General features: G+C 48.5%; 1 protein-coding gene and 1 long non-coding RNA gene across 4 annotated transcripts in view; both read left to right on the top strand.

Moving 5' to 3' along the window:
- Window positions 1-12,243, top strand: part of PBX2 (pre-B-cell leukemia homeobox 2) — a 54,391-nt gene extending 42,148 nt beyond the window's left edge. For 2 of the 3 annotated variants that reach the window (XM_015415412.1, XM_015415411.1), the window contains exons 4-9: window positions 1,186-1,376; window positions 3,393-3,528; window positions 3,810-3,954; window positions 4,349-4,437; window positions 7,240-7,326; window positions 10,536-12,243. In XM_015415412.1, coding sequence (XP_015270898.1) covers window positions 1,186-1,376; window positions 3,393-3,528; window positions 3,810-3,954; window positions 4,349-4,437; window positions 7,240-7,326; window positions 10,536-10,628 — 741 coding nt within the window. In that variant the 3' untranslated portion in view covers window positions 10,629-12,243. The remainder of the gene's footprint in view (window positions 1-1,185; window positions 1,377-3,392; window positions 3,529-3,809; window positions 3,955-4,348; window positions 4,438-7,239; window positions 7,327-10,535) is intronic. The other variant, XM_015415413.1, reaches the window with a different exon arrangement.
- Window positions 12,244-12,355: 112 nt separating this feature from the next.
- Window positions 12,356-15,137, top strand: LOC107114005. Its single transcript, XR_001482634.1, has 2 exons — window positions 12,356-13,348; window positions 13,391-15,137. It is a non-coding gene; the product is annotated as an uncharacterized LOC107114005 (long non-coding RNA).
- Window positions 15,138-20,998: the final 5,861 nt, after the last annotated feature.

Below are 20,998 nucleotides of genomic sequence, written 5' to 3'. Positions count from 1 at the left end.
TGCATGTGGGTGGGTATTCTGTTTGTAATAATTGTTTGGATACACTATATTTTTAATATGCTAGTTGTGATAATTTCATGCCAAGTAAAAATGTCCATAGTCATATTTTATGTTCCTAAAGTAACAGATTGACTTTCAATCTGGAAAAGAAAAAAGAAATGCTAATGTAGCATTTTTTCCAATTTTTCCGAAAATTTCCGTGTCCCCCCCCCGAAAAAAAACGGAAAAAACCCGAGTTTTTTTCCGAGTTTCAAAAGTTCCGGAAATTTTACACCTCTAGTAAAAAGTGGGGTTCAAATCAAGCAAATAAGTAAACGAGGTAGGGTATACAACGAAAAAGCAATAGACGGATGAGATTCGGTTGCATTACATTTGGTAGTGGAAAGTGCCGTCAAGTTGCAGCCACCTTATGGTGACCCCCTCATTTTTATTTAGAGAATGTTTACGCTGATCTTAGCCAAAAGGCCGAGAAGCGAGAGGTGACCCCCTCATGAGGTTTTCAAGGCAAGAGACAAATGGTGGTGGCTTGCCATTGCCAGCCTCTGCATAGTTTTATCATCAGTTTACCTCATACATCCTACCCCTGATTCAAGCTGTCCTTTTCTCCTCCAAAGCTGCGGTCACACACACTAAATAATCCACTTTCAGTGCACTTTCAGTGCACTTTCCGACTGGCTTTTGCCAGTTCACACAGTAAAAATCCAGTTAGAAAGTGGATTGAAAGTGGATTATTTAGTGTGTGTGACTGCAGCAGTTAAATAAAACATTCTGCTTATTTTGAACTTTCTAAAGCCTCTCGTGTGCTGCTATTTCAGAAGTTGAATATAAGAGGGTGATTTTGTCTCTTCTCTCAGGTCCCTGGGCTGAGTTCCCAACACACACACTCACATATTAAAGTGACTGGGTGGGGTAGCCATAGATAAACAAATAAGAAGTAAATAGAAATAGGGGCCGCTCAGCAAGAAAGAAGAAGAAAGGGAAAATCCTTCATGTGAGGGAGGGAAGAGGGCGAGATCGCCATAAATTTACAGGAGGAATAATGCGTGTGCTATTGTGACTTCCCTGTGTGTTAGGGCTTGGTAATAAGCATTTCTGATTGGCGTACTCGAGTGTGCCAGTCCTATTCTGTATTCTCTCTAAACTGTCTTCTGCCTCACCCCCTCCTCTCCCCTCCCCTCCCTTCAGGCCTGCAACGAGTTCACAACACATGTGATGAACCTCCTTCGGGAGCAGAGCCGCACGCGCCCCGTGTCGCCCAAGGAGATCGAGCGCATGGTCAGCATCATCCACCGCAAATTCAGCTCCATCCAGATGCAGCTGAAGCAGAGCACGTGCGAAGCCGTCATGATCCTGCGCTCCCGCTTCCTTGACGCCAGGTTAGCCACGCCACCGTCGCATCGGCCGAACTAGCCAGGAGATAAATGTCCTGTCCCTTTAATAGAGCCTGGAACGTGTGGAAATGGGCAGGGGGAGCTTTTTAAGGCAGAGGGAGAAACCGCACCCCCTGGCAAATAACATCCCAGTAAGGCTCTATTAAAGGGGCAGGGCATTTTCCCCAGGCCTGTTGACAACCCTAGCTGCACACATTCCTCTCACACACCCCACTCTGGACATTTTCCTCAAAGTAGGCATTCCTACTGTTTGTACACTGTACTCCTAAGTGAGAGAGCATGCAAGTGAATGCTGTCCTACATCAAAAAGCCCTTCCTTGGCCCCGTTCACACGAGGCGTTTTAGGCCGGGAGTGGGCCAGATCGGAGACGGAGCAAACAGGCGCGATCCCACGCCAACATCTGGCTGGCGTTGCGCTCCCGTCTCCGATCCGGCCCTTCCCCCGATGCGGCGCATCAAAAGTGAACCACCTACCGAGGTGGTTCATCCGGATGACGCGCCGCAAGCCGGGCCGTCGAATCGCGGGGCGTCTTTTGCGCCGGGCCAGGGGATCCGTGAGATCCCGCCGCAGCGTCTCAACGTTGGCGCGGCTTTTAAAAGGGCAGGGGCCCTTCTCTGCCTCTAGAAAGCTAGCACGCCAGGGAAGACTGTTAGAGCAAGAGTGTTTCAGAGGGTAGCCGTGTTGGTCCGCGGTCGAACAGCAAGGTTCGAGTCCAGTGGCACCTTAGCAACCAACAAGAGTTTCAAGGTATGAGCTCTCAAGCGTCAATGCTCCCGGAGGGAAAGCTTATACCCCCAAAATCTTGTCGGTCTCTAAGGTGCTGCTGGTCGCGTATCAAGCTGTTATATCAAGCGTGTGGCACTAAAAGAGACTTCAAACCATTATCACCCTGACCGGGATTGGCCCAGGCTAGCTCGATCATGTCACATCTCGGAAGCTAAGCAGGGTCGGCCCCGGTTAGTATTTGGATGGGAGACCACCCAGGAAGTCCAGAGTCACACTGTGCAGAGGAAGGCAATGGCAAACCGCCTCTGTTAGGGGAGGGGGTGTGGCTCAGTGGTAGAGCCACCTGCTCGGCGTGCAGAAGGTCCCGGGTTCAATCCCCGGCATCTCCAGTTAAAAGGACTAGGGAATAGGTGGTGAGAAAGACCTCTGCCTGAAACCCAGGAGAGCAACTGCCAGTCTGAGTAGACAGTACTGACCTTGAATGGACTAAGGGTAGAAGGCAGCTTCATGTGCGTTCATAGGTGTTAGTCTCTTGCCTTGAAAACCCTGGGGGGGGGGTCACCATAAGTTGGCTGTGACTTGAAAGTACTGTACACGCACACACAAAATGGTTATCAAGAAAACATAAATCCTGCAACTCTTATAAATTATGCAAATTGTGTAATATCGCTTTATTTTGCATAATGCATTCTGCAACGGTTGCTGTTTTGCGTGGCTTATTCCGTGGTTGCTGGGGGATGGGCAAGGAACTGGAAAGGACACTGAAACCCTGTCTCCAGTCACTGGAAGTCTTTCTGGCTTCTGAGATTTCAGGAGACTTGCCCACATGCTTTGTGGTTATAAGGGCTAGAAACTTAAGTTGTTTGAACACAGTGGTTAAAGTATTGGACTAGGACCTGGGAGACCCTGCTGTCTCTGCTAGAGGTCTTTCCATCACCTACTCCCTCCCTGCCAGATTCTGCCAGATCTTATTAACTAGAGATGGCAGGGATTGAACCTGGGACCTTCTGCATGTCTGGCACATGCTCTGCCACTGAACCACAGCCCTTCCCAACATGCTATGCTGTCAATTTGTATGCTGTATAACATGTATTTTCTGAACATAATGTCCAGCTTGTATTGCCTCTGCTTGCCTCCATGACCTTTTCTCCCCTCCCATCCCCATCTTTCTGCCCCCCTTACTCGGATCTTCTCTTTGTCTCTGTTCAACTTCCCTGTGCTTTCTCAGCTGCTCCCACGCTCTTCCTTTCCTCTTCTGCCCTTGCTATTGGCAGGCGGAAACGCCGCAATTTCAGCAAACAGGCCACAGAGGTGTTGAATGAGTACTTCTATTCACACCTGAGCAACCCCTATCCCAGCGAGGAGGCCAAGGAGGAGCTTGCCAAGAAATGCGGCATCACAGTCTCACAGGTACTGGGGGGTTCGTGGGGGGGCAGTCCTGAGGCTGTGCTAAACCGGCCGGGTGGGGATTAATCTGGGGTGTTAGGAGTGACTCGGGGCAGAGGGTTGGCGGTGTGGGGGAAAGGATAATTTGTATGGCTGACCTGTCGATACATAATCCCCTCCTCCCCTCCCCTCCCCGTCCTTCCCGTCCCCTCTTCTCCCTCATTCCCACCCACTTCCCGTTCCTCCGTTGTGATACTTCCTCCCTCCCGTCTTTCCCCTTCCCTCCCCTGCCTCCCTCCTTCCAGGTCTCAAACTGGTTCGGGAACAAGCGCATCCGCTATAAGAAGAACATCGGCAAGTTCCAAGAGGAAGCCAATATTTACGCCGTGAAAACGGCTGTCAGCGCCGCGCAGAGTGGGGGCGACTCCCCCAACACCCCCTCCTCCGCGGGTAACTCCCCTCCCCCCAAAAAAACTCCGCTACACCCCATGTTGGTGCAGGAGTCCCTGCTGGGATTGGAGTAACACGGAGCTCCCTCTCCGCCAGGCGATGGAGTTCCTGGGGAGATCCCTCCACCACCAGCACCCCCCTCCCTGACCCCCGCAGTTAGCACCCCCTACTGGGTGCAGTAACACCCTTAACACTAGCACATGGCGCCCCCTTGTTGGGCTTGAAGTAGCCAGGGGTTCCTCCCGCAGACAAATCCTCTTGCCTCACTCCCCACCTAGTCAGCTTTGCAATGGAATTAACCTTTTGCTTTGCCTAGAGCAAGCTGTATTTTTCCCATCCCATTCACCCTGTTGTTCTTTTCCTCCCCCCAACCCCTTCCTCTGTTTTCTGATAGGCTCCGGTGGATCCTTCAATCTCTCCAACTCTGGCGATATGTTCATGGGCCTCCAAGGCCTGAATGGAGACTCCTATCCCACATCACAGGTCAGTTCTCCCCTCCCTGCTGAGCTGGACCGGTTATTGCTGGATTGAGTCAAAGGGGATGCCTTTGAGGAGGGCCTGTGGCTCACCGGCCGAGCATCTAGTTTGCGTGCAGGAAATCCCAGGGTCAATCTCCGGGATCGCTGGTTAAAAGGAACAGGGCACTAGGCGATGTGAAAGATCTCTACCTGAGACCCTAGAGAGCTGCTGCCAGTCAGATTAGACCAGGGGTCCCCAACATTTTTGAGCCTGCAGGCAAATCGGGAATTCTGACACAGCTTGGTGGGTGCAGCTTGCCAAGGGAGGTGGGAGCTAACCCCAAAATGGCTGGCACGGCTTACCTTCAGTTACACAGTGGAGAGCCTTGTCCTGTGGTAGAAGCTGCTACCAAAACATTTTTTTTTAATCTGCACAGCTGCTCAAATCTCCAGTAGCCAATCAGAAGCTTTGCAGGGCAAAAGCCCCACCTGGCCCTGCCCACTTTCTGAAAACTCATGGTGGGTACCAGGAAAGGTTTCAGCAGGTGTCATGGCACCCACTGGCACTATCTTGGGGAGCCTTGGAGTAGACGATGATAACCTCAATCATTGTCTGACTCCCTGCAAGGCAGCTTCATGTGTGTAGTACATATTCTTGTGGCAGTAATGGCTCATGGATTCCGTATAAAGGATGTGGCATTTGGTTTGGCAATGGACTATTTCTGCAGTGGTAGGGCTGGGGCAGGGAATCTGGTGCACTGAAAGGTCATCCTCTTTGTTATTTCCTTCCCCCGTGAGCTTGAAAGTGCACTTTTAAAACCATGCGGGGCTGCATGTTTTTATTTGTTCAAGCACTAGATGAGTCAACAAAAATGGATTAATCAGCATTCACTGTTAGAAGGAAATACATGTGCCCTGAACAAGGATGGGCACAAATTGTATTTCTGTGGTTCAGTTCGTGGCTGAACCACAAATTGAACCACGAATCGATAGGCTGGTTTGAGAACCAAACTGGTTCATATCAGTTTGTGAGCCATTTAAAGTTTAAACCCCTGCTTTCTGCTCCCCACAGAAAGCAGGGTGTGAACTGGCTGAGAGGCATTTCACCCCCTGCTTTCTGCTTGCTGCCAAAAGCCATGACGAGCAGAAAACTGGGGATGAAATCGCTGTGACCCATTTAAACACCACCACCACCCCGCTTTCTGCTCCCTGCCACTTTTTGCTGGGAGCAAAAAGCAGGGGGTGAAATGCCTTCCAGCCATTTAAGGCAAACAGCTGTTTTTTGTGAAGAGCAGAAAGCCGAGGTTTAAATGGCTCAGCGCCATTTAAACCTGTTTTTTGCTCTTGACAAACCACCACGAACTGCATCAAAATTCAGGACAAACATTCATTCGTGAGCCGGTTCTTGCCCTTCCCTAGCCCTGACTTGCTGCCCACCATTTACAATTTGCCATCACTAATTATAATTAGATCCCTCCAAGAAATCAATGAGTTTATAGGGACTGATTTTAATTGCTGGTGGGAAATTGTAATTTGCTTGGGGCAACATGTGGGTCCTTCCAACAACTAATACTATTTTTGTTTGGTTTACTGAATTAACTCAACTGTCCTACTTTAACTAACAACATACCCAAAAAAAGCATGCTGACATGCTGGAAATGTGCACAATTATACCTACATGTAACAGTTAACAGGCTCACAAAATTGCCAGTCACAAGATCGGGCCACAGACAACGTAGTGGTTTTTGTTTATATGTTTCTTTAAAATGTTTATTAGCTGCCTCACTTCCTTAGGGAGCGCAAGGCAGCTTACAATATAAATAAAATATATAAAATAAAGTACATAAAAACAGGGCTTTTTTTGTAGAAAAAGCCCAGCAGGAACTCATTAGCATAACAAGCCACACCCAACAGCAGAAACTCATTAGCATATTAGGCCACACCCCTGATAGTACAGCTCATTAGCATATTAGGCCATAAACCCATGTTACCAGAAGTGTGGTCATCCAGCCACACCCACCTTTTGCTTCTTATTCTGTTTACCTTGTTTGTTGTCAAAACCCATGGGCTTTTTTGTAGCAGGAACTCCTTTGCATGTTAGGCCACACACCCCTAATGTAGCCAATTCCAATGAGTTCCTGCTGTTGGGTGTGGCCTGTTATGTAATGAGCTCCTGCTGGGCGTGGCCAACTCAGGAGCCAGCTGGAACTCCATTCCTGTGCGTTCCTGCCCAAAAATAGCCCTGTTAATAAAAATACATAATGGCAAAAGTTAAAACCACAGTTTAGGGCTGCTTTAATGAAATGCCGTCCTGAATAAAACCATCTTCAGCTGCCTCCTAAAATAAAAAGTGAGGGGGCCAGGCACACCTCCCTCAGGAGGTTGTTCCTTAATTGTGGAGCTGCCACTGAAAAGGCCCTCTCTCGTGTACCCACCAAACAAGCTTCTTTGATTGATGGGACGGTCAAGAGGGCCTCTCCCTGTGGTCCTCATTCCTGGGCAGGAACATATGTGAGAAGATGGTCCTTCAGATGCCCTGGTTTCTACATACTGAGGGGACTTCCCAGTTATGCAGAAACATATGATTTTGTAAATTAACCAGAAGAACAAGCAAGTTTCTTCTGAGCAAGGCCCACGAAGCACAGAATGTTGACCTACTATAAATTCTTAGCTTATATTCCTAAAGAACTCCACATCACCAGTCCCTCCCTGATGCCTTTCAGTCTTCAGGGTAACCCCCGCTCCACATAAAGGTGCCTTTTTGATCAAATTCTTGCTGTGTGCTCCCCAGCCAGCTGTCCTTCATGTGTTTTCCTTGAACTACCAGGTGGAATCGATGCGTCACTCCATGGGGCCGGGCGGCTACGGAGACAGTATGGCCGCTAGCCAGATGTACAGCCCACGAGAAATGAGGGTATGTGTCAGGTGACTGAAGGCTTGTTCTGATTGTGATGGCAGACTTTTGTGTGGCCCTCAGACTTGAGGGGGTGGCTCCCCTCTGATGGCGTGTCCCTTTGTACTAAAACAAACAAACAAAAAGATTCCCTTCACATAGAAAACTAGACGTCAAGGGTTGGAGCCTAGGCTTCTCCCTTGATTCCATTTTCTTTTTGGATTTAGGGCGGGTTTTTCTTTTGGTTGAAGAGCATCGCATTGTGTGAGCCCCCACCTGTATTCTGAACTTAAAACTCTGAGGTACAGGTTGACGTTGACTGCCTTGCTGTGAAGGATTAAGAGCCGGGGCTGTTTGGAAGGAAGGCTGAAGTCTGAAGGATGGGAAACTTAGTGCCAAGATCCGTCCATGGTGTGCCAAGTCAGGGACATTTAGGATTCCTGATGCTAGAGATAGTACGTGGGTGTTTAGAGGCTGAGGGGGTCTAATGAATTTGACTCAAAATACGCAATACCCAGTTGTTTGCCTGGGTTACCCACAGCCACATAGCAGCTATGGGAACAGCTTCTAAAAAAAAAAGAAAGGAGACTCCTACTGGGCTGGGAACGATACCCCAGGGGGGAGTTTTCTCACACACAAAAACCATGCTGGGGGGGCGAGTTATTTCACTGATTTTGCTGTCCCATGGGCACAAATGATCCACGTGGAACAACAAAATTGGGGAAATAACTCCTCTGCCCAGCCTAGGCTTGCCATTTGCCTGGTGGGGGCAGGGGATGTCCTGATTTTGCGGGCTCTCGGCCACTGCCAGCCAGCTAGCTGGCGGGAGGGAATCCCCCCCCCTACAGCCACATTGCACACAATGTGCCTGCGTCAACCTGGAAGTGACATTGGCACGCTGGCGACATTGGGGGGGGGGGCGGCCCTCTTGGGCAAAGCTCTATAGTTTGAGGCTGATTTTCCCATAGAGTTCTGCTCAAAAACCAGAGCATCGCACCCGACGTGCCTGTGTCACCCAGAAGTCTGCATGACGTCAGCATGTTGTGGGTGACACTTCCAGCGTCCAGAGCATCCTCCCCATCCCCCAGCCAGTGTCTCAAAAGAACCCGGCAACCCCTAGCCCAGCCTGGTTTTCACACGAGAAAATGGCTGGGGGGGGGGAGGCAGGAGCATCCAGAGCATCTTCCCCATCCCCTGGCCAGTGTCTCAAAAGAACCCGGCAAATGGCTGGGGAGGAGGCAGAAGCACTTCCTCCTCCCATGGTGCTGGGCATTTCTCTGTCTCCAGCATACTGTTTGGGCCTTACAAGACCCCTTGCATGGTCGGTACTTAGGTCCAATGTACACAAACAGCAGGCCCGTGTAGTGAAATGGGTCCTCGGACTGTACCACTGCAGATGAGAGTGTGAGATTGCATATCTGAACATCGCTTTCTTTTTAAGATCACACACACACAAAAAAAACACTTAGAGGGAAAGGGCTCAGCTAGAACCAGTTCTCTGTGTAAAGTAAAGGTAAAGGTAAAGGTTCCCTTGCTCGAAAGCCAGTCGAGTCCGACTCTAGGGTTGCGGTGCTCATCTCCATTTCAAAGCCAAAGAGCCAGCGCTGTCTGAAGATGTTTCCGAATTCTCTGTGTACTCCATGCTAAAAGAGAAAAAAAGCCCTTAGATTTTATGCCATGGTAATCCAAATTCTGCACCAAGGAGAACTGGATTCTGGGAGCTGAGCAAATGCCCAGAAGTGATTTTATTTTGCATAATTTATTCTGGTGGGGATAGTCATGGCAGGGGTAAGAGAACGAAAACCCTGACCGCTGCCTCTTAAAATCTCACTCAGCCACACCATTATAGCTGCTGAGATTTCAGGAGGATTTTGCAAGCGTTTTCAGGCACGGTTTCACTTATGTGAAGTCTGGCAACCTTCCCTTTAAAAATAAATGAACAAAGGAAGCAAAGGCTGGCAGGAAGCCTGAATCCTACATTCTGTGTTTTTATGCCGTCGTATGAAATCAGGATGTGTAATGGTCCAAACTTGAACCTTTCCTTATGACATCTAGCTATGTGCAGGGAATTTAAAAAAAAAAAACAGCCTTGGGGAAGCACAGTTGCATGATTCTCCATGCCTTGAGTCTAAAGTAGCAGCAGACCAGGAACAGCTTTTTTTACATGATCTGGAGTTTGTCTCTATGACAGCGTCAAAACAGGTATCAGAGTCTTGGATGTCAGAATTAAGAATCCTTAGATAAGAGAAGGCTAACCGATCTATGAGAATGAGAGCAGTGGAGCCCTAGGCTGCTTCACTGCAGTGGCCTTTCTCCATGTAGCTGTCATCATCCCGGCACCTTTCCTTTTATATCGCTACAATGGAAAGAGAATTCTTTGAACATGAAAGCTGGGAATTCAGAGGCACTGGTAACTTGTCACCATAGATTACATTATATTATTATGCTTTAGCAATTTAATAATCGCTGATTTTTTTTCCAAAAAAGCTCCCCCCACCCAGTACTCTTGGTAGTGTATGAGAGAATGGCAGTTGCAGCACAGAAAATTGGTCTACATGGGCGGGACCTTCAAAAATTCATAGCTTCCTAATAAACTTTTATTTTGCAGGGTTAAAAAAATGCATAACTTCCTGTCGCCATACAGCATGCAAAGACATTTTAATAGCAGTCTTTCTGGGTTTCCCCCTGGTTTGATATGAGGAAGAGCTGTGGCGGTGGAGCATCTGCTTGGCATGCAAAAGATCCCAGGTTCAATTCCTGGCATCTCCAGTTAAAAGGGCCAGGCACTGGGTGATGTGAAAGATCTCTACCTGAGACTCTGGAGAGCCACCACCAGTCTGAGTAGACAGGACTGACCTTGATGGACCGATGGTCCAATTCAGTATAAGGCAGCTTCATGCATTCAAGGACAATTAGGGGGTGACACTGCGTGGATTCTCAAAAAAAACCCCACCACACTCCACTTTGGTTGCCCACCTGGAGCAAAACCTCCATGTCGAAGCAGCCCTAATTCTTTGGTAGGTTACAACCACATTGGGGTGAGGGATGTGACCGAAGACCCTTGGTTTGCTTGAGTTGTGCCTGCTCTAGGGCCCCTGGGAAAGGAAAATGCGTCCAGTTGGTTGTTAGTTGCAAGCATGGGCTGAGGAGGAGGTGGCGGCGGTGGCTAACTATTCCCATGTTTGTTGTGGGATGAATTTTCCCCAATTGTTTCTCTTTCTCCTGACCAGGCCAACGGTGGCTGGCAAGAAGCGGCCACCCCATCCTCCGTGACCTCCCCAACAGAAGGTCCTGGCAGCGTCCACTCCGACACCTCCAACTGATCCTCTCCTGCCGTGCGCCTCCCTCCCCGCCTGTCTTCTCCCTTCCGGCTCCAGGGAAGAGGCCAAAGCCAAACAAGACTGGGCAGGGAAAGAACTCTCTCCCCTGCCGAGAGAATAACTGCATCACAGTGCCAGGAAAAGGGGACGGGGAGGGATATCGAGTATGGCGCCTCTTGGGATTTACAGTGGCAGCACTCCTTTGGGGAAGGTCACTCAGGAGGCGACCGTTGTGTGACCCAGGATGGTTCATTGTCCCATCGTCCCGAAGGGCGCCTGTTTAGTAACCAAGATGCAACTCTAGAAATGGTGAAGGGGACCCAATATAGTCAACATCGGTGGGTGGTGGGTGGGCGGGAAGGGAAATCCCAAATGGCGTATCTACTTGGAGGGGTTGGGGTGTGTGTGTGTGAGCCAGTGTGGTACCTGCAACCTGATTATCATTGTCCGGTGGATCAGTCTCATTTGAGGACGCCTGCCTGAGAGGACCCCAGGTGGCATTCCGGCTGTGTGTTACGGGATGCGATTCGAGATGGCAACGCAGTGGGGGTCACTCAGTAGTAGGACGATCCAAGTCGTTCCGCCTAATAAGGCTTCCGTTGGCATCTCTCTATGACGGGATGATTCCAAGATGGCAAACCATGGTCTCTTCACGCCAAGATGAATTAATGGCAGGGGTGGGTTTAAAAAAAAAAAAAGGAAAAAGAATCGGAGCCAAGGACATTGTCCAGACCCAAGACAGGATCTCCCCCAGTGGTGGTAAACAAAAGACATTATCCCACTGCTTTTCCTCAGTCTCAACAGAAGATTTTGTGGAACCGAGCTGACGTTTTTACCTAGGGAGAAGAAGAATCCAATACACATTTCTACAGGAATAGTTTCTCCAGGGCATCTTAAGACAGACACCGCTTGAATTAGAAAGGGATTGTTTCTGGGCAGCACGGTCTTCAAAAAAGGAAGCTGCACCTGGGCCCAGATAATGCTCCTCCATTAGGCAAAGGAACAGGCGGTACCTTACCGGAGGACAGTGGCTTTGAAGATGGCAGATCAAGGTCCTGGGTGAGGAGGGAAGGTTTATAAGCACAAGTTTCCTATCTCCTCCTGTGCAGGACTGATAGCTTAAAAATAAGTCAAGGGGAGCAGCCAAGCAATGACGGGAGCCAAGCTCAACACAGATCTCACATGCTGTACCTTAACTGCAACTTCTGTTTCCCATTGTGGTTGGGACCTCATTACACATCCTTTCGCTCTCGTTGACCTCTGCCCTTTGCTGCCTCTCCTCCTCCCCTTCTTTTAGTTTATCCCGCTGCAACCCTTCCTTACATCCCTGCCTAGTTTCCTTCTGAATGTTCATCCTTGCGTCTCCTTTTTAAAATACGTTTTGCATTACTAACTTCTTATCATTTTTCCCACCGCACCACCAGTACAGGGGCTTTTCTGCCTGATCAAACAAAACTCGATCAGCCAGATACACAGACTGCCTGTCACCCTTGTACAGGCCTCCCATCCAGTGACACTAGCGCAGCAATTCATCGAGATGTGACAGGTAGGAAGCGTCCATAGCAATGCTCCCTTCTAAGCTGTGGAGTCTTGTGAGCAAAAATTCTACTTTGTGAGCTCCGGGCATTAAAGTTGTGAGGGAGTGATTTGGCTGCGGCGTAAATTAGTTTGCTCTGGAGCCATCCTTCCTGAGCTAAGACAAAAAATGTGTGAGCCGGAGGCTAAAAAAACTGTGAGCTAGCTCACACTAACTCAGCTTAGAGGGAACACTGGTCCACAGTATGAGAAAGGATCTCATCAGGGCGAGGAATGCCTGGCTGGGGCCCTGGAGGACCACTGCAGCGGATTAGCAGTACTAGATAGATGAACGGTCTGATCTGGTGCAAGGCAGATCCGTATTTGGGGACAGCCACACATTGTCTGTTTCCCCGTTTCCTCCGGGGGCACATGAGCGCACAAGGATCGAGCCACTGGAAAACATTTGTGATGCCGTTTTACCCGGTAGGTGCCAGCGACAATCAATACTAGCACGGGATGAGCCATGTCTGTGGACTTTAAACTATCCCAGGATTCCTTAACCGCGTTCTCAGTAAGGAGATCAGTAACAAGGGGCAAGCGTTCCTAAAAGAGTTTGCTCACTGCTAGCTTATGTTCCGTGCAAAATGAAGCCTATACAGACTTTTGGGTGTGTCTTTAAGGGCATACATGTGGGGGCTCACACCATACACTGTTCTCGGGTCTTGCCCAGCAGTACGCATAAGTGTCCCCAGTGGGATAAAGGCAGCTCCCTGAGGCTACCAGGAAAATGGTCTGAGGGGAAGCTTAATCCTCATGTGCAATGGTTCCGAACTGAATTGGGCTTCTGTGCACCTGGAAATCTTTAACGCGAAAACTCTCATCGTACCGGTACTTGACAGGACCTGGGGACAATGTATCATGTGGTTTAGGCCCTCCACTCACACAGAGGAATACAAGGGCCTTGGCAAAGTACTGCATGTGAACTGAATGGGTTTCAGTTTGCTCACTGCTATCTTATGTCCCTTGCAAAATGAAGCCTAGACTTTTGGGTGTGTCTTTAAGGGCACACACATGGGGGCTTAGAACAGGGGTCTCTAACCTTTTAGACCCCGTGGGCGCTGTTGGAATTCTGACACGGCAATAGGGACAACCACAAAATGGCTGCCGCAGGAGGGAGAGCCAGCCACAGAACGTCAGACAGTGAGGTTATACGTAACTCTTGTAGTAACTCTACGTCAGACGGTTAGGTTATACGTAACTCTTGTAGTAACTCTTCAACCTTTCAGGCAGAAATACTGTTCTTGAAAACACCTCGCTTATCTATATGCAGTAATGATCCTGGTGTTGTGGCAGTAGCTGCCAAAGCAATGTTGCTGTTTTTTCAGTCTGCCCTGCCAATCAAAGCTCCAGTGGCCAGTAAGATGCCCTGCTAGGCAAAAGCCCCACCTGGCCCTACCCACTTTCTAAAAATGACTAACAGGCACCAGAAAAGGTGCCTGCAGTTACGATGGTGCCCCCTGCCTTAGAACAGTCCCTAGAAGTTGGTGCCGTGTGTGGAGGTTCCAAGACAAGCAGTGGGTTTCTTAGCAGATGAGTTGATATAAAAAGGGTTCTTTCCCCAAAGGGAGTTTTGGATACCACTGTGATATCTCACAAGAAATCTACATTTTCCAAAGGATCAAATATTGCACTTGACAATGTGACATCCTTCTGATCAAATGAGGGAAGACATGTTGACGGGGCACAAAATTAGTGGCAGATGTGCAATTTATTGTGCAAAAAAGAAGAAGAAGCTGATCGTGCAGAAAAGCTCTAAAGCCTTAGTACAGTTTGTGTTTCCATTTTCCATTCAGCGCTCCCCTCCACCCCATCCCAATGCAAAATGAATGTGACTGGTTCCAGGGAAGCAAATGCAGCTTGTTCCCAGCCATCATACTTAGGTCAGAGAGCAATTCCAGAATTAGGCAGGATACTTTCCCCCCGGGGCCTGAGAAATAGGATGAGTGTGTAAATAGTTTGTGTGAAGAGTGAATGACCTAAATGAAAAAGGCAGAACTGAGGAGGACGCAGGCAGAAAATCCAAAAGAGGGAAGAGAAAGACAGGATGGATTGAAATCCTAATGGAATAGGTGGCAGGGGACAAAACGGAGGATTCTACAAGGATAGGTACTGAAAATAGGAGGAGTGAGGAATAGTTTGGTAGAGGAGCCAGGATGAGAAGGGGGGGCAGGGAGATAAGCCAATTCAGACTCATGGAAGCATTAACTGAGGAAGACAAAAAAAAATGAACCTGATATCAAGAATGCTGAACAAGAGGGTTAAAAAACTTACAAAAAAGATGTTACGCACCAGAGAAGGGGGATTTGAAGGACAATGGTAAGGAATATAGTGTAGGAAAGATTGAATAGATGCACGGGTGACATATCGAGATGGCATCTTAGCCACGAAAGGATGGGGACGTTAGACCTGGAGAAAAAAAGTCTTTGGTGGGATTGAGAAGATACCAAAAGGAGATGAAAAGAAGGAATGTGAATAAGGCCATGGATTGTGGAAGAAAATAAGAGACTTGGAGAAAAGGCCTCAAAGCTGAACCGATTCAAACGTGTCGTGCACAAGGACTTGGGTGGCGTAAGAGACCGAACTAGGAGCAACGCAAGCCCACACAGACTTTCTCACTTGCTCTCCCCTTTGATCGCCGGAGGGCTCCATGCTAGTCAGTCCAATAGCTTTATTACCTCATGGCGCAAGAAAACCAATAGAGACTTGGGACAGAGACCTTTTGAACCTGCTACCTCTGTGTGCCCTGGGGGGGCTTGTGCTGCAAAGCCCCCCAAAACCTGCCCTGTTCCCCATGACAGAAATTGGAGGAGGGAGGGGGGTTTATTGCGTGACTAGCATTTGATTTGTTCTGGGCTTTTTTTTTTTTTTTTGCTTTAAATTTCCTTTGCTTTTATTATCATTTTTTTTCTTCTATAAAATTGAAGACAAGTTTCACCCTGGGATTCGTTTTGAAATAGGATTTAAGAATTGAACGGGGAGAAAGCCACCATTCTAACTGCTGGAGTATAATGACAGAACCCTAACCACACTTTGCACCTTTCTGACACACAAAGCTCTGCAACGCTCAGTTCACAAAGGCAGTGCGTGATGCGGGAAAAGCTAGAAACGTCGCTGTCTTAACATAAGGGAGTTTGTACCTGTTTGTTTTCGAGAAGCAGCACTAGTTGCTGAATTCTGTGAGAAACTGCTTCTCATAGAACCACCACAACACCATTTGCAAGGCTAGTCCTCAAAGGGCTGATGGCAGCCATTTTGTTTCAGGATGTGCATAAGGGCTGTCAGCTGGCCACGTTTTGACTGGTTTGCTTTATTATTTTTAATTCCCAGCTTGTATTTCTGCCTTAAGGGGTTATTCCTTAAGTTTTAAACATAAGTAGTAGGAATTAACTGTTTAGTACCAAAACCCACATTTGACCGTTTTCTTCACACAAATTCAGTGTGCAGCTGTTTGATCTAACCGAATAAGGCCTTAGAAGAGAAGAAGCCACGCATTATATCCTTCTGAGAGACACTGCTTCAAACACTGACTCCTGTTCACCCCCCATGAGATATTTTCTTCAGGCGACTCCAGCTTGCCTTTTAATTTGGGCAGCATTCCATGACTTTTAATAGCTATACGACAGGCACAAACTCAGCCACAGAGGGATTATCTCACCCATCATTACGTTATTTCTATGACAGGAGAATTTGTGGCTGCTTAAATTCTTGTCACGCAACTGGTGATCGGCTGATGTTTGAAATACTGGGCTTATTGAGGTTAGTGCCTGCAGCACAACTGCTACTGGGCATGGAGGCGACTCTTAACTCGCTCTGTGGTGTTTTCCACAAGGGCAAAGGCTTAGAAGACTGTTATCAAGCTAGAGGGGCACAATGTGATAAAGCTTACGACGACGACTGTTTTTAAAAACCCTAAGGAACTAAGCCTGGGAGTTTCAAATTCTGTTAAAACTGGCCAACAGCAGCCACCAAGGATACAACCCTAAATCCAGTAGTAGTACGAAATGTTGGCCAACAACAGCATCGGGTATCAGGGTCTTCTATCTCACTATAGTACAGCTGATGTGGGTAAGTTGGGAGTGCCTGCATTGGGAGAGGGGAGTTGAAGATTATTTGGCAAATCTCGTATTGGTGTGTGATTATACAAAACTTTACAACTAAGGTGGGCCTTAGGAGCTGCCTTCCCCCCTCCCAGAAGACTGCCTGTTAAGTGGTTGGTGGGCAGAAACTCAACAAGTGGGGTTTGCCCAGTTTCTTTTTTGGATTTCTGTGGCACTATTAAAGCATAGGCCTCTCCCAACCAATTGGAGGGGAAATGGCAAAAGATAGTAGCAGTGAGGCAACATGGCTATTGCCAGACACTTGAAGGCGGGAGAAACTAGAGTGATGCATACTAATCTATTGGCAACAGGATTTGGAAAAGAATAATGCTGGGTGGTGTTGCCAACTGAAGGGGGGGGGGGAGACACTTGCCAGATTTTGTGTGCGCAAAAAGCCAGAAGTTCAGACTGCTTGTCAGATTTACTTTTTTAGTAAAGCCAAAATGCTTTCAGGTAAAACAGCATAAGTTTCACCCAGAGGTCGATTCGGGGGGGGGGGGAATCGCAGTCCCCCCGGTGAGGTGCGGGGGCAGGGCACACGATGAAGCCCCACCCCCTGCTTCTGGCCACCCTGCTTCTAGCCCTCATTCAGCCAGGAGGAGGCAGGAGAAGAGGAAGGGTAAGTTGCTTCCTCCCCGCCTCTCCCCACCCCTGCCTGCCTGGGGCCAGGGAGGGCCTTGGTGGGGCTTCCTCGCACTCCCGCCGGCCTTGCAGGTCCACCACGGGCCCCTGATGTCAGGGGGTGTGGCATATGCTAATGAGTTCTGCTAATGAGTTCCCCTAGCTCTTTTTCTACGAAACGACCCCTGCTTTCACCTGGCGTGCAGGCACAAATTGTATGACTTGTTCACCTCCACTGAGGAGCTAGGTTCTTGAGGCTAGCCCCCATGTCATTCTCTCACAAGCCAGTGCAGAGTGACCTGTATAGTCACCCCCTCCCCTTAGTCTGTTGACCCCAAACGAAAGGGTAGGCAATGGTAGAATGCCACCGCCTCGTGACAGAGTACATGTGAAGGTGCCAGGCTGAATTACTGGCAACTTCCAGTTTAAAGGCCTCAGGCTGCAGAGCTTGGCAAATGCTCTTGCACTCACATGCCAATCCTTTGCTGAAACACAAGTGAGCTCACCCTACCCTATCAAGGCTAAAGGTTACCAAAAAAAACCCTGGAGATGAATGTCCTGTCCCTTAATAGAGGCTCAATGTGTGTCAATGGGGGCAGGGCAGTTAAAGCTTTCATGGCCTGGAAGTAAATAACATCCCATTAAGCCATTCTTGAAGGGACACCCAGGGCCTGTTGGCAAACCCAACCAAGTCACAAGAGCCAACAGAATCCTTTTTCAGCTTGTCTACTGAAATCTGCCAGGCTCCATTCCTGTAACTTCATCCCCACAGCGCTTACCAATATTTTGAAATCAGAAGTTGGCGACTTCACCTCATACGTCGAGCAAAGAACCAACAACCCACACTGGAAATGTGACATAGGCCAGCAATGGGAGCAGACGTGTTAAACGGCAGTCTTTCAGCAGCATCTGGACAAACACTTGTCAGGGATGCTCTAGGCTGAGCCTGCATTGAGCAAGGCGGGAGGTGGACTAGATGGCCTGAGAGCCAGTTTGGTGTAGTGGTTAAGTGCGCGGACTCTAATCTGGGAGAACCGGGTTTAATTCCCCACTCCTCCACTTGCACCTGGCTGGATGACCTTCGGCAAGCCGTGGTTCTGATAAGAGCTGTTCTTGAAAAAGAGCAGTTCCTGTTAAGAGCTCTCTCAGCCCCACCTGCCTCACAGGGTGCCTTTTGTGGAGAGGGGAAGGGAAAGGAGTTTGTAAGCTGCTCTGAGACACGTTTGGGTAGTGAAGGGTGGGGTATAAATCCAATCTCTTCTTCTATATAGCCCCTTCCAACTGTGATTCCATGAAATCCATTTAAAAGCTGTGTATAAGCATGGACTATTGCAGACAAGCAGCAGGGGTGGAGGACCTGAAATCCGCAGTCATTTGATTGGAGGCACTGTGGTAAAATCCTTACATTGTGAACCCTCAGGCAATTCAGGTGTATATTAACACAAGAAATTACATTCTATAGCAGCAGAACTGCCATAGCTTTTCCTCTGCCCCCAAATCCTGGCAATTGTAGTTGGGAGTCTCTGCTGGAAATCAATTATGCCTGCCGTTCTCTGGGAATGGGGAAATGACCGTTAAACCATTTCGTCTGCAGTGTCCATTCATCCACACATTCCCAATCCTGGCTGTGTTCACACAGAAGTATGTCTCCCTCAAAAATGGCATTATACAGTGATGTATTTCAGAAGGCAGAGAGGGCAAGGCAGGACTGTAGGTAGAAGTAGAGCCAGTGTGGCGTAGTGGTTAAGAGCGGCGGACTCTAATCTGGAGAACCGGGTTCGATTCCCCACTCCTCCACACGAAGCCAGCTGGGTGACCTTGGGTCAGTCCCAGTCCTCTCAGAGCTCTCTCAGCCCCACCTACCTCACAGGGTGTCTGTTGTGGGGAGAGGAAGGGGAGATGATTGTAAGTCGCTCTGAGACTCCTTCAGGTAGTGAAGAGCAGGGTATAAAACCAACTCTTCTTCTAAATGCTTTCAAAGCACAGACTCAGATGTTCAGATTAATTCACTCTAATACTGCACACACAGGGCATGGCAGGTAAAGTGATTTTTTAAAAACCCTCCATGCTTCCCACAAGTATTTATGGACAATGGGCATTTTGACCTTTTTTTTTGGGGGGGGGGTGACTGCAAACACAGAGCAGATTACGGCAAGAGTAAAAGCAAATTCTTTTTGTGTATGCACCTGAGGAGGCGTTCAAACTAGACAGAATTCCTCAGTATCTTCTAACCAATGTAAAAGCTGGGTTTTACATTTCAGTGATTTCCCCTCCAGGAATGGCTGCCACAGTCTGAGGGGAAGGAGACTTAGAGGGAAAAAGGAACACACATCCTGGCCTCCCCTCCATTTCCTATGGTTAAAATAGCAAAAATCATTTGCCTGTTTTGAAAAAGTCACTATAACTTTTAAATACACACACACACACACACACACACACACACACACACACAGTCTGGTAGCTTTAAACATGTTCACTGTAACCTGCACTCCTCTTCATGCTTTCTGGCCAGTTTCATCTTCCCCTGTACTGCCATCTATTTCCCCCCCTTGCACTCAGAAAAAAGGCTTTTCTTACTGCTGAACAACCCACACACCTCCCTTTCTACTTCCAAAGAACAAAAACAGCCTCTTCTGGGCTAAGTGAACACTAGGCCAAAGCGTGTGTTCCCGGCTCTCCTGCGTTGGGTACGGAACTGCTTAGTCTGGAGAGGGAGGGCAGGGCACTTCAGTCCCAGCAGAGCCCTGGGTGCCGCCAACAGCTATGCTGCCAATAGCAGAAATAGCGGGAAGGAAACTTCACCTGTTGAACACAGAACACCCCCGCTCCCCCAGCTTCTACAAGTTGTGGGGGGGGGGGGGAGGAGAGACTTCTGAATTTGTGAACAAAGGCCGGAACAAGAAAAGCCCCAGAGAGAGAACATTTACAGGTAGGAAGCTCCAGTGGAAGGGTTTGAGGGGAAGGGGGGGGGAACCAAGCTTCATATCAGAAGAGGTGAAAACTGGTCTCCGCTTCTCTGGATATTCCCCTCCCCCAACCACCCCCTCTTGTACATTTTTTTTGCCTATACAATAAAATATATTTTTTACACTGGCAATTCTCCATTATTTCCACTTGGAAGAATTAAAATATTTTCCCTTCCAAGACAGTTTGGCCAATGGTAACCCTGGCTGGAGTTCAGCCTCTCTCTTCCTATGGCCAGGCTCGCTTCCTTGAGTTACCTGCTTTACAGATAGACTACTGCCGATCCAGCTTTTGTGGCATTCCCGGGGGTCTAGATTTAAAGGAAAGGCACAAGTGTCTCAGGCAACCTGCCACTGGAGAGGGATCGTCTTCTGAACTCCTCACCCCGGTTCCAGGAATAGGATCCCCCGGTTGTGCTGCCTACCCTGAAATGGGCTGAGACTTGCAGCTTAAGGAAAGACACCAGCAGCTCACCAGCCTGTGTGTTACAGACAGGCCGGGCAGCAGACAAGATGGTCTTACAAGGCTAATCCTAGATGGGTCAGGCAGACGACTAAACAAAAAAAAGGGGTGGAAAGCAGCCAGCTGGGCCCTCTAGCAGAGGGAACTGTGCCAGGAGAATAAAAAGCAAAACGTGGAAAAGGAAGAACCAGGCAAGAGTCTGAAAGCAGGCCGGGGGAGAGGGGAAAGCTATGCCTAGGAACAGGAGCTGCGAGGAGGAGATGAGCCTCAGCAGCTACAAAGTCAAAAATACACATTCAATGCCTGAATGAAGTATCAGAAGGCGAGGCTTCGCTGGCTCCTATCAGATAAGAATGTAGAGATTATTCAGTCGCTGATTTTTGTGCATTAATTCTTAAGATTGCAGGTATTGCATTTTAAAAGTTCTTAAATTCAGATTCCTATTTTTATATATTATGACTGGGGTTTTTCTCTCTCCCTCACATGTTATGCTTACTCTGTATGTTGGTCTTAAGACTGTAATAACAATAAACTCAGGAAGTATCAGAAGGTATTGGGGGAGAAGGAGGGTGGTGGCAAGGAATTAAAAGGCTGGTTTTGTATGCCCTCTCTTTCAAAATGGCAGTCGGCCAATGCAAAATACGTCACTTG

Source organism: Gekko japonicus, unplaced genomic scaffold (genome assembly GCF_001447785.1).
Source record: "Gekko japonicus isolate JY-2015 unplaced genomic scaffold, Gekko_japonicus_V1.1 scaffold1234, whole genome shotgun sequence".
Taxonomy (NCBI): domain Eukaryota; kingdom Metazoa; phylum Chordata; class Lepidosauria; order Squamata; family Gekkonidae; genus Gekko; species Gekko japonicus.
The sequence above is the reverse complement of the archived record's forward strand: the minus strand, read 5'-3'. Positions and strand labels throughout refer to the sequence as shown.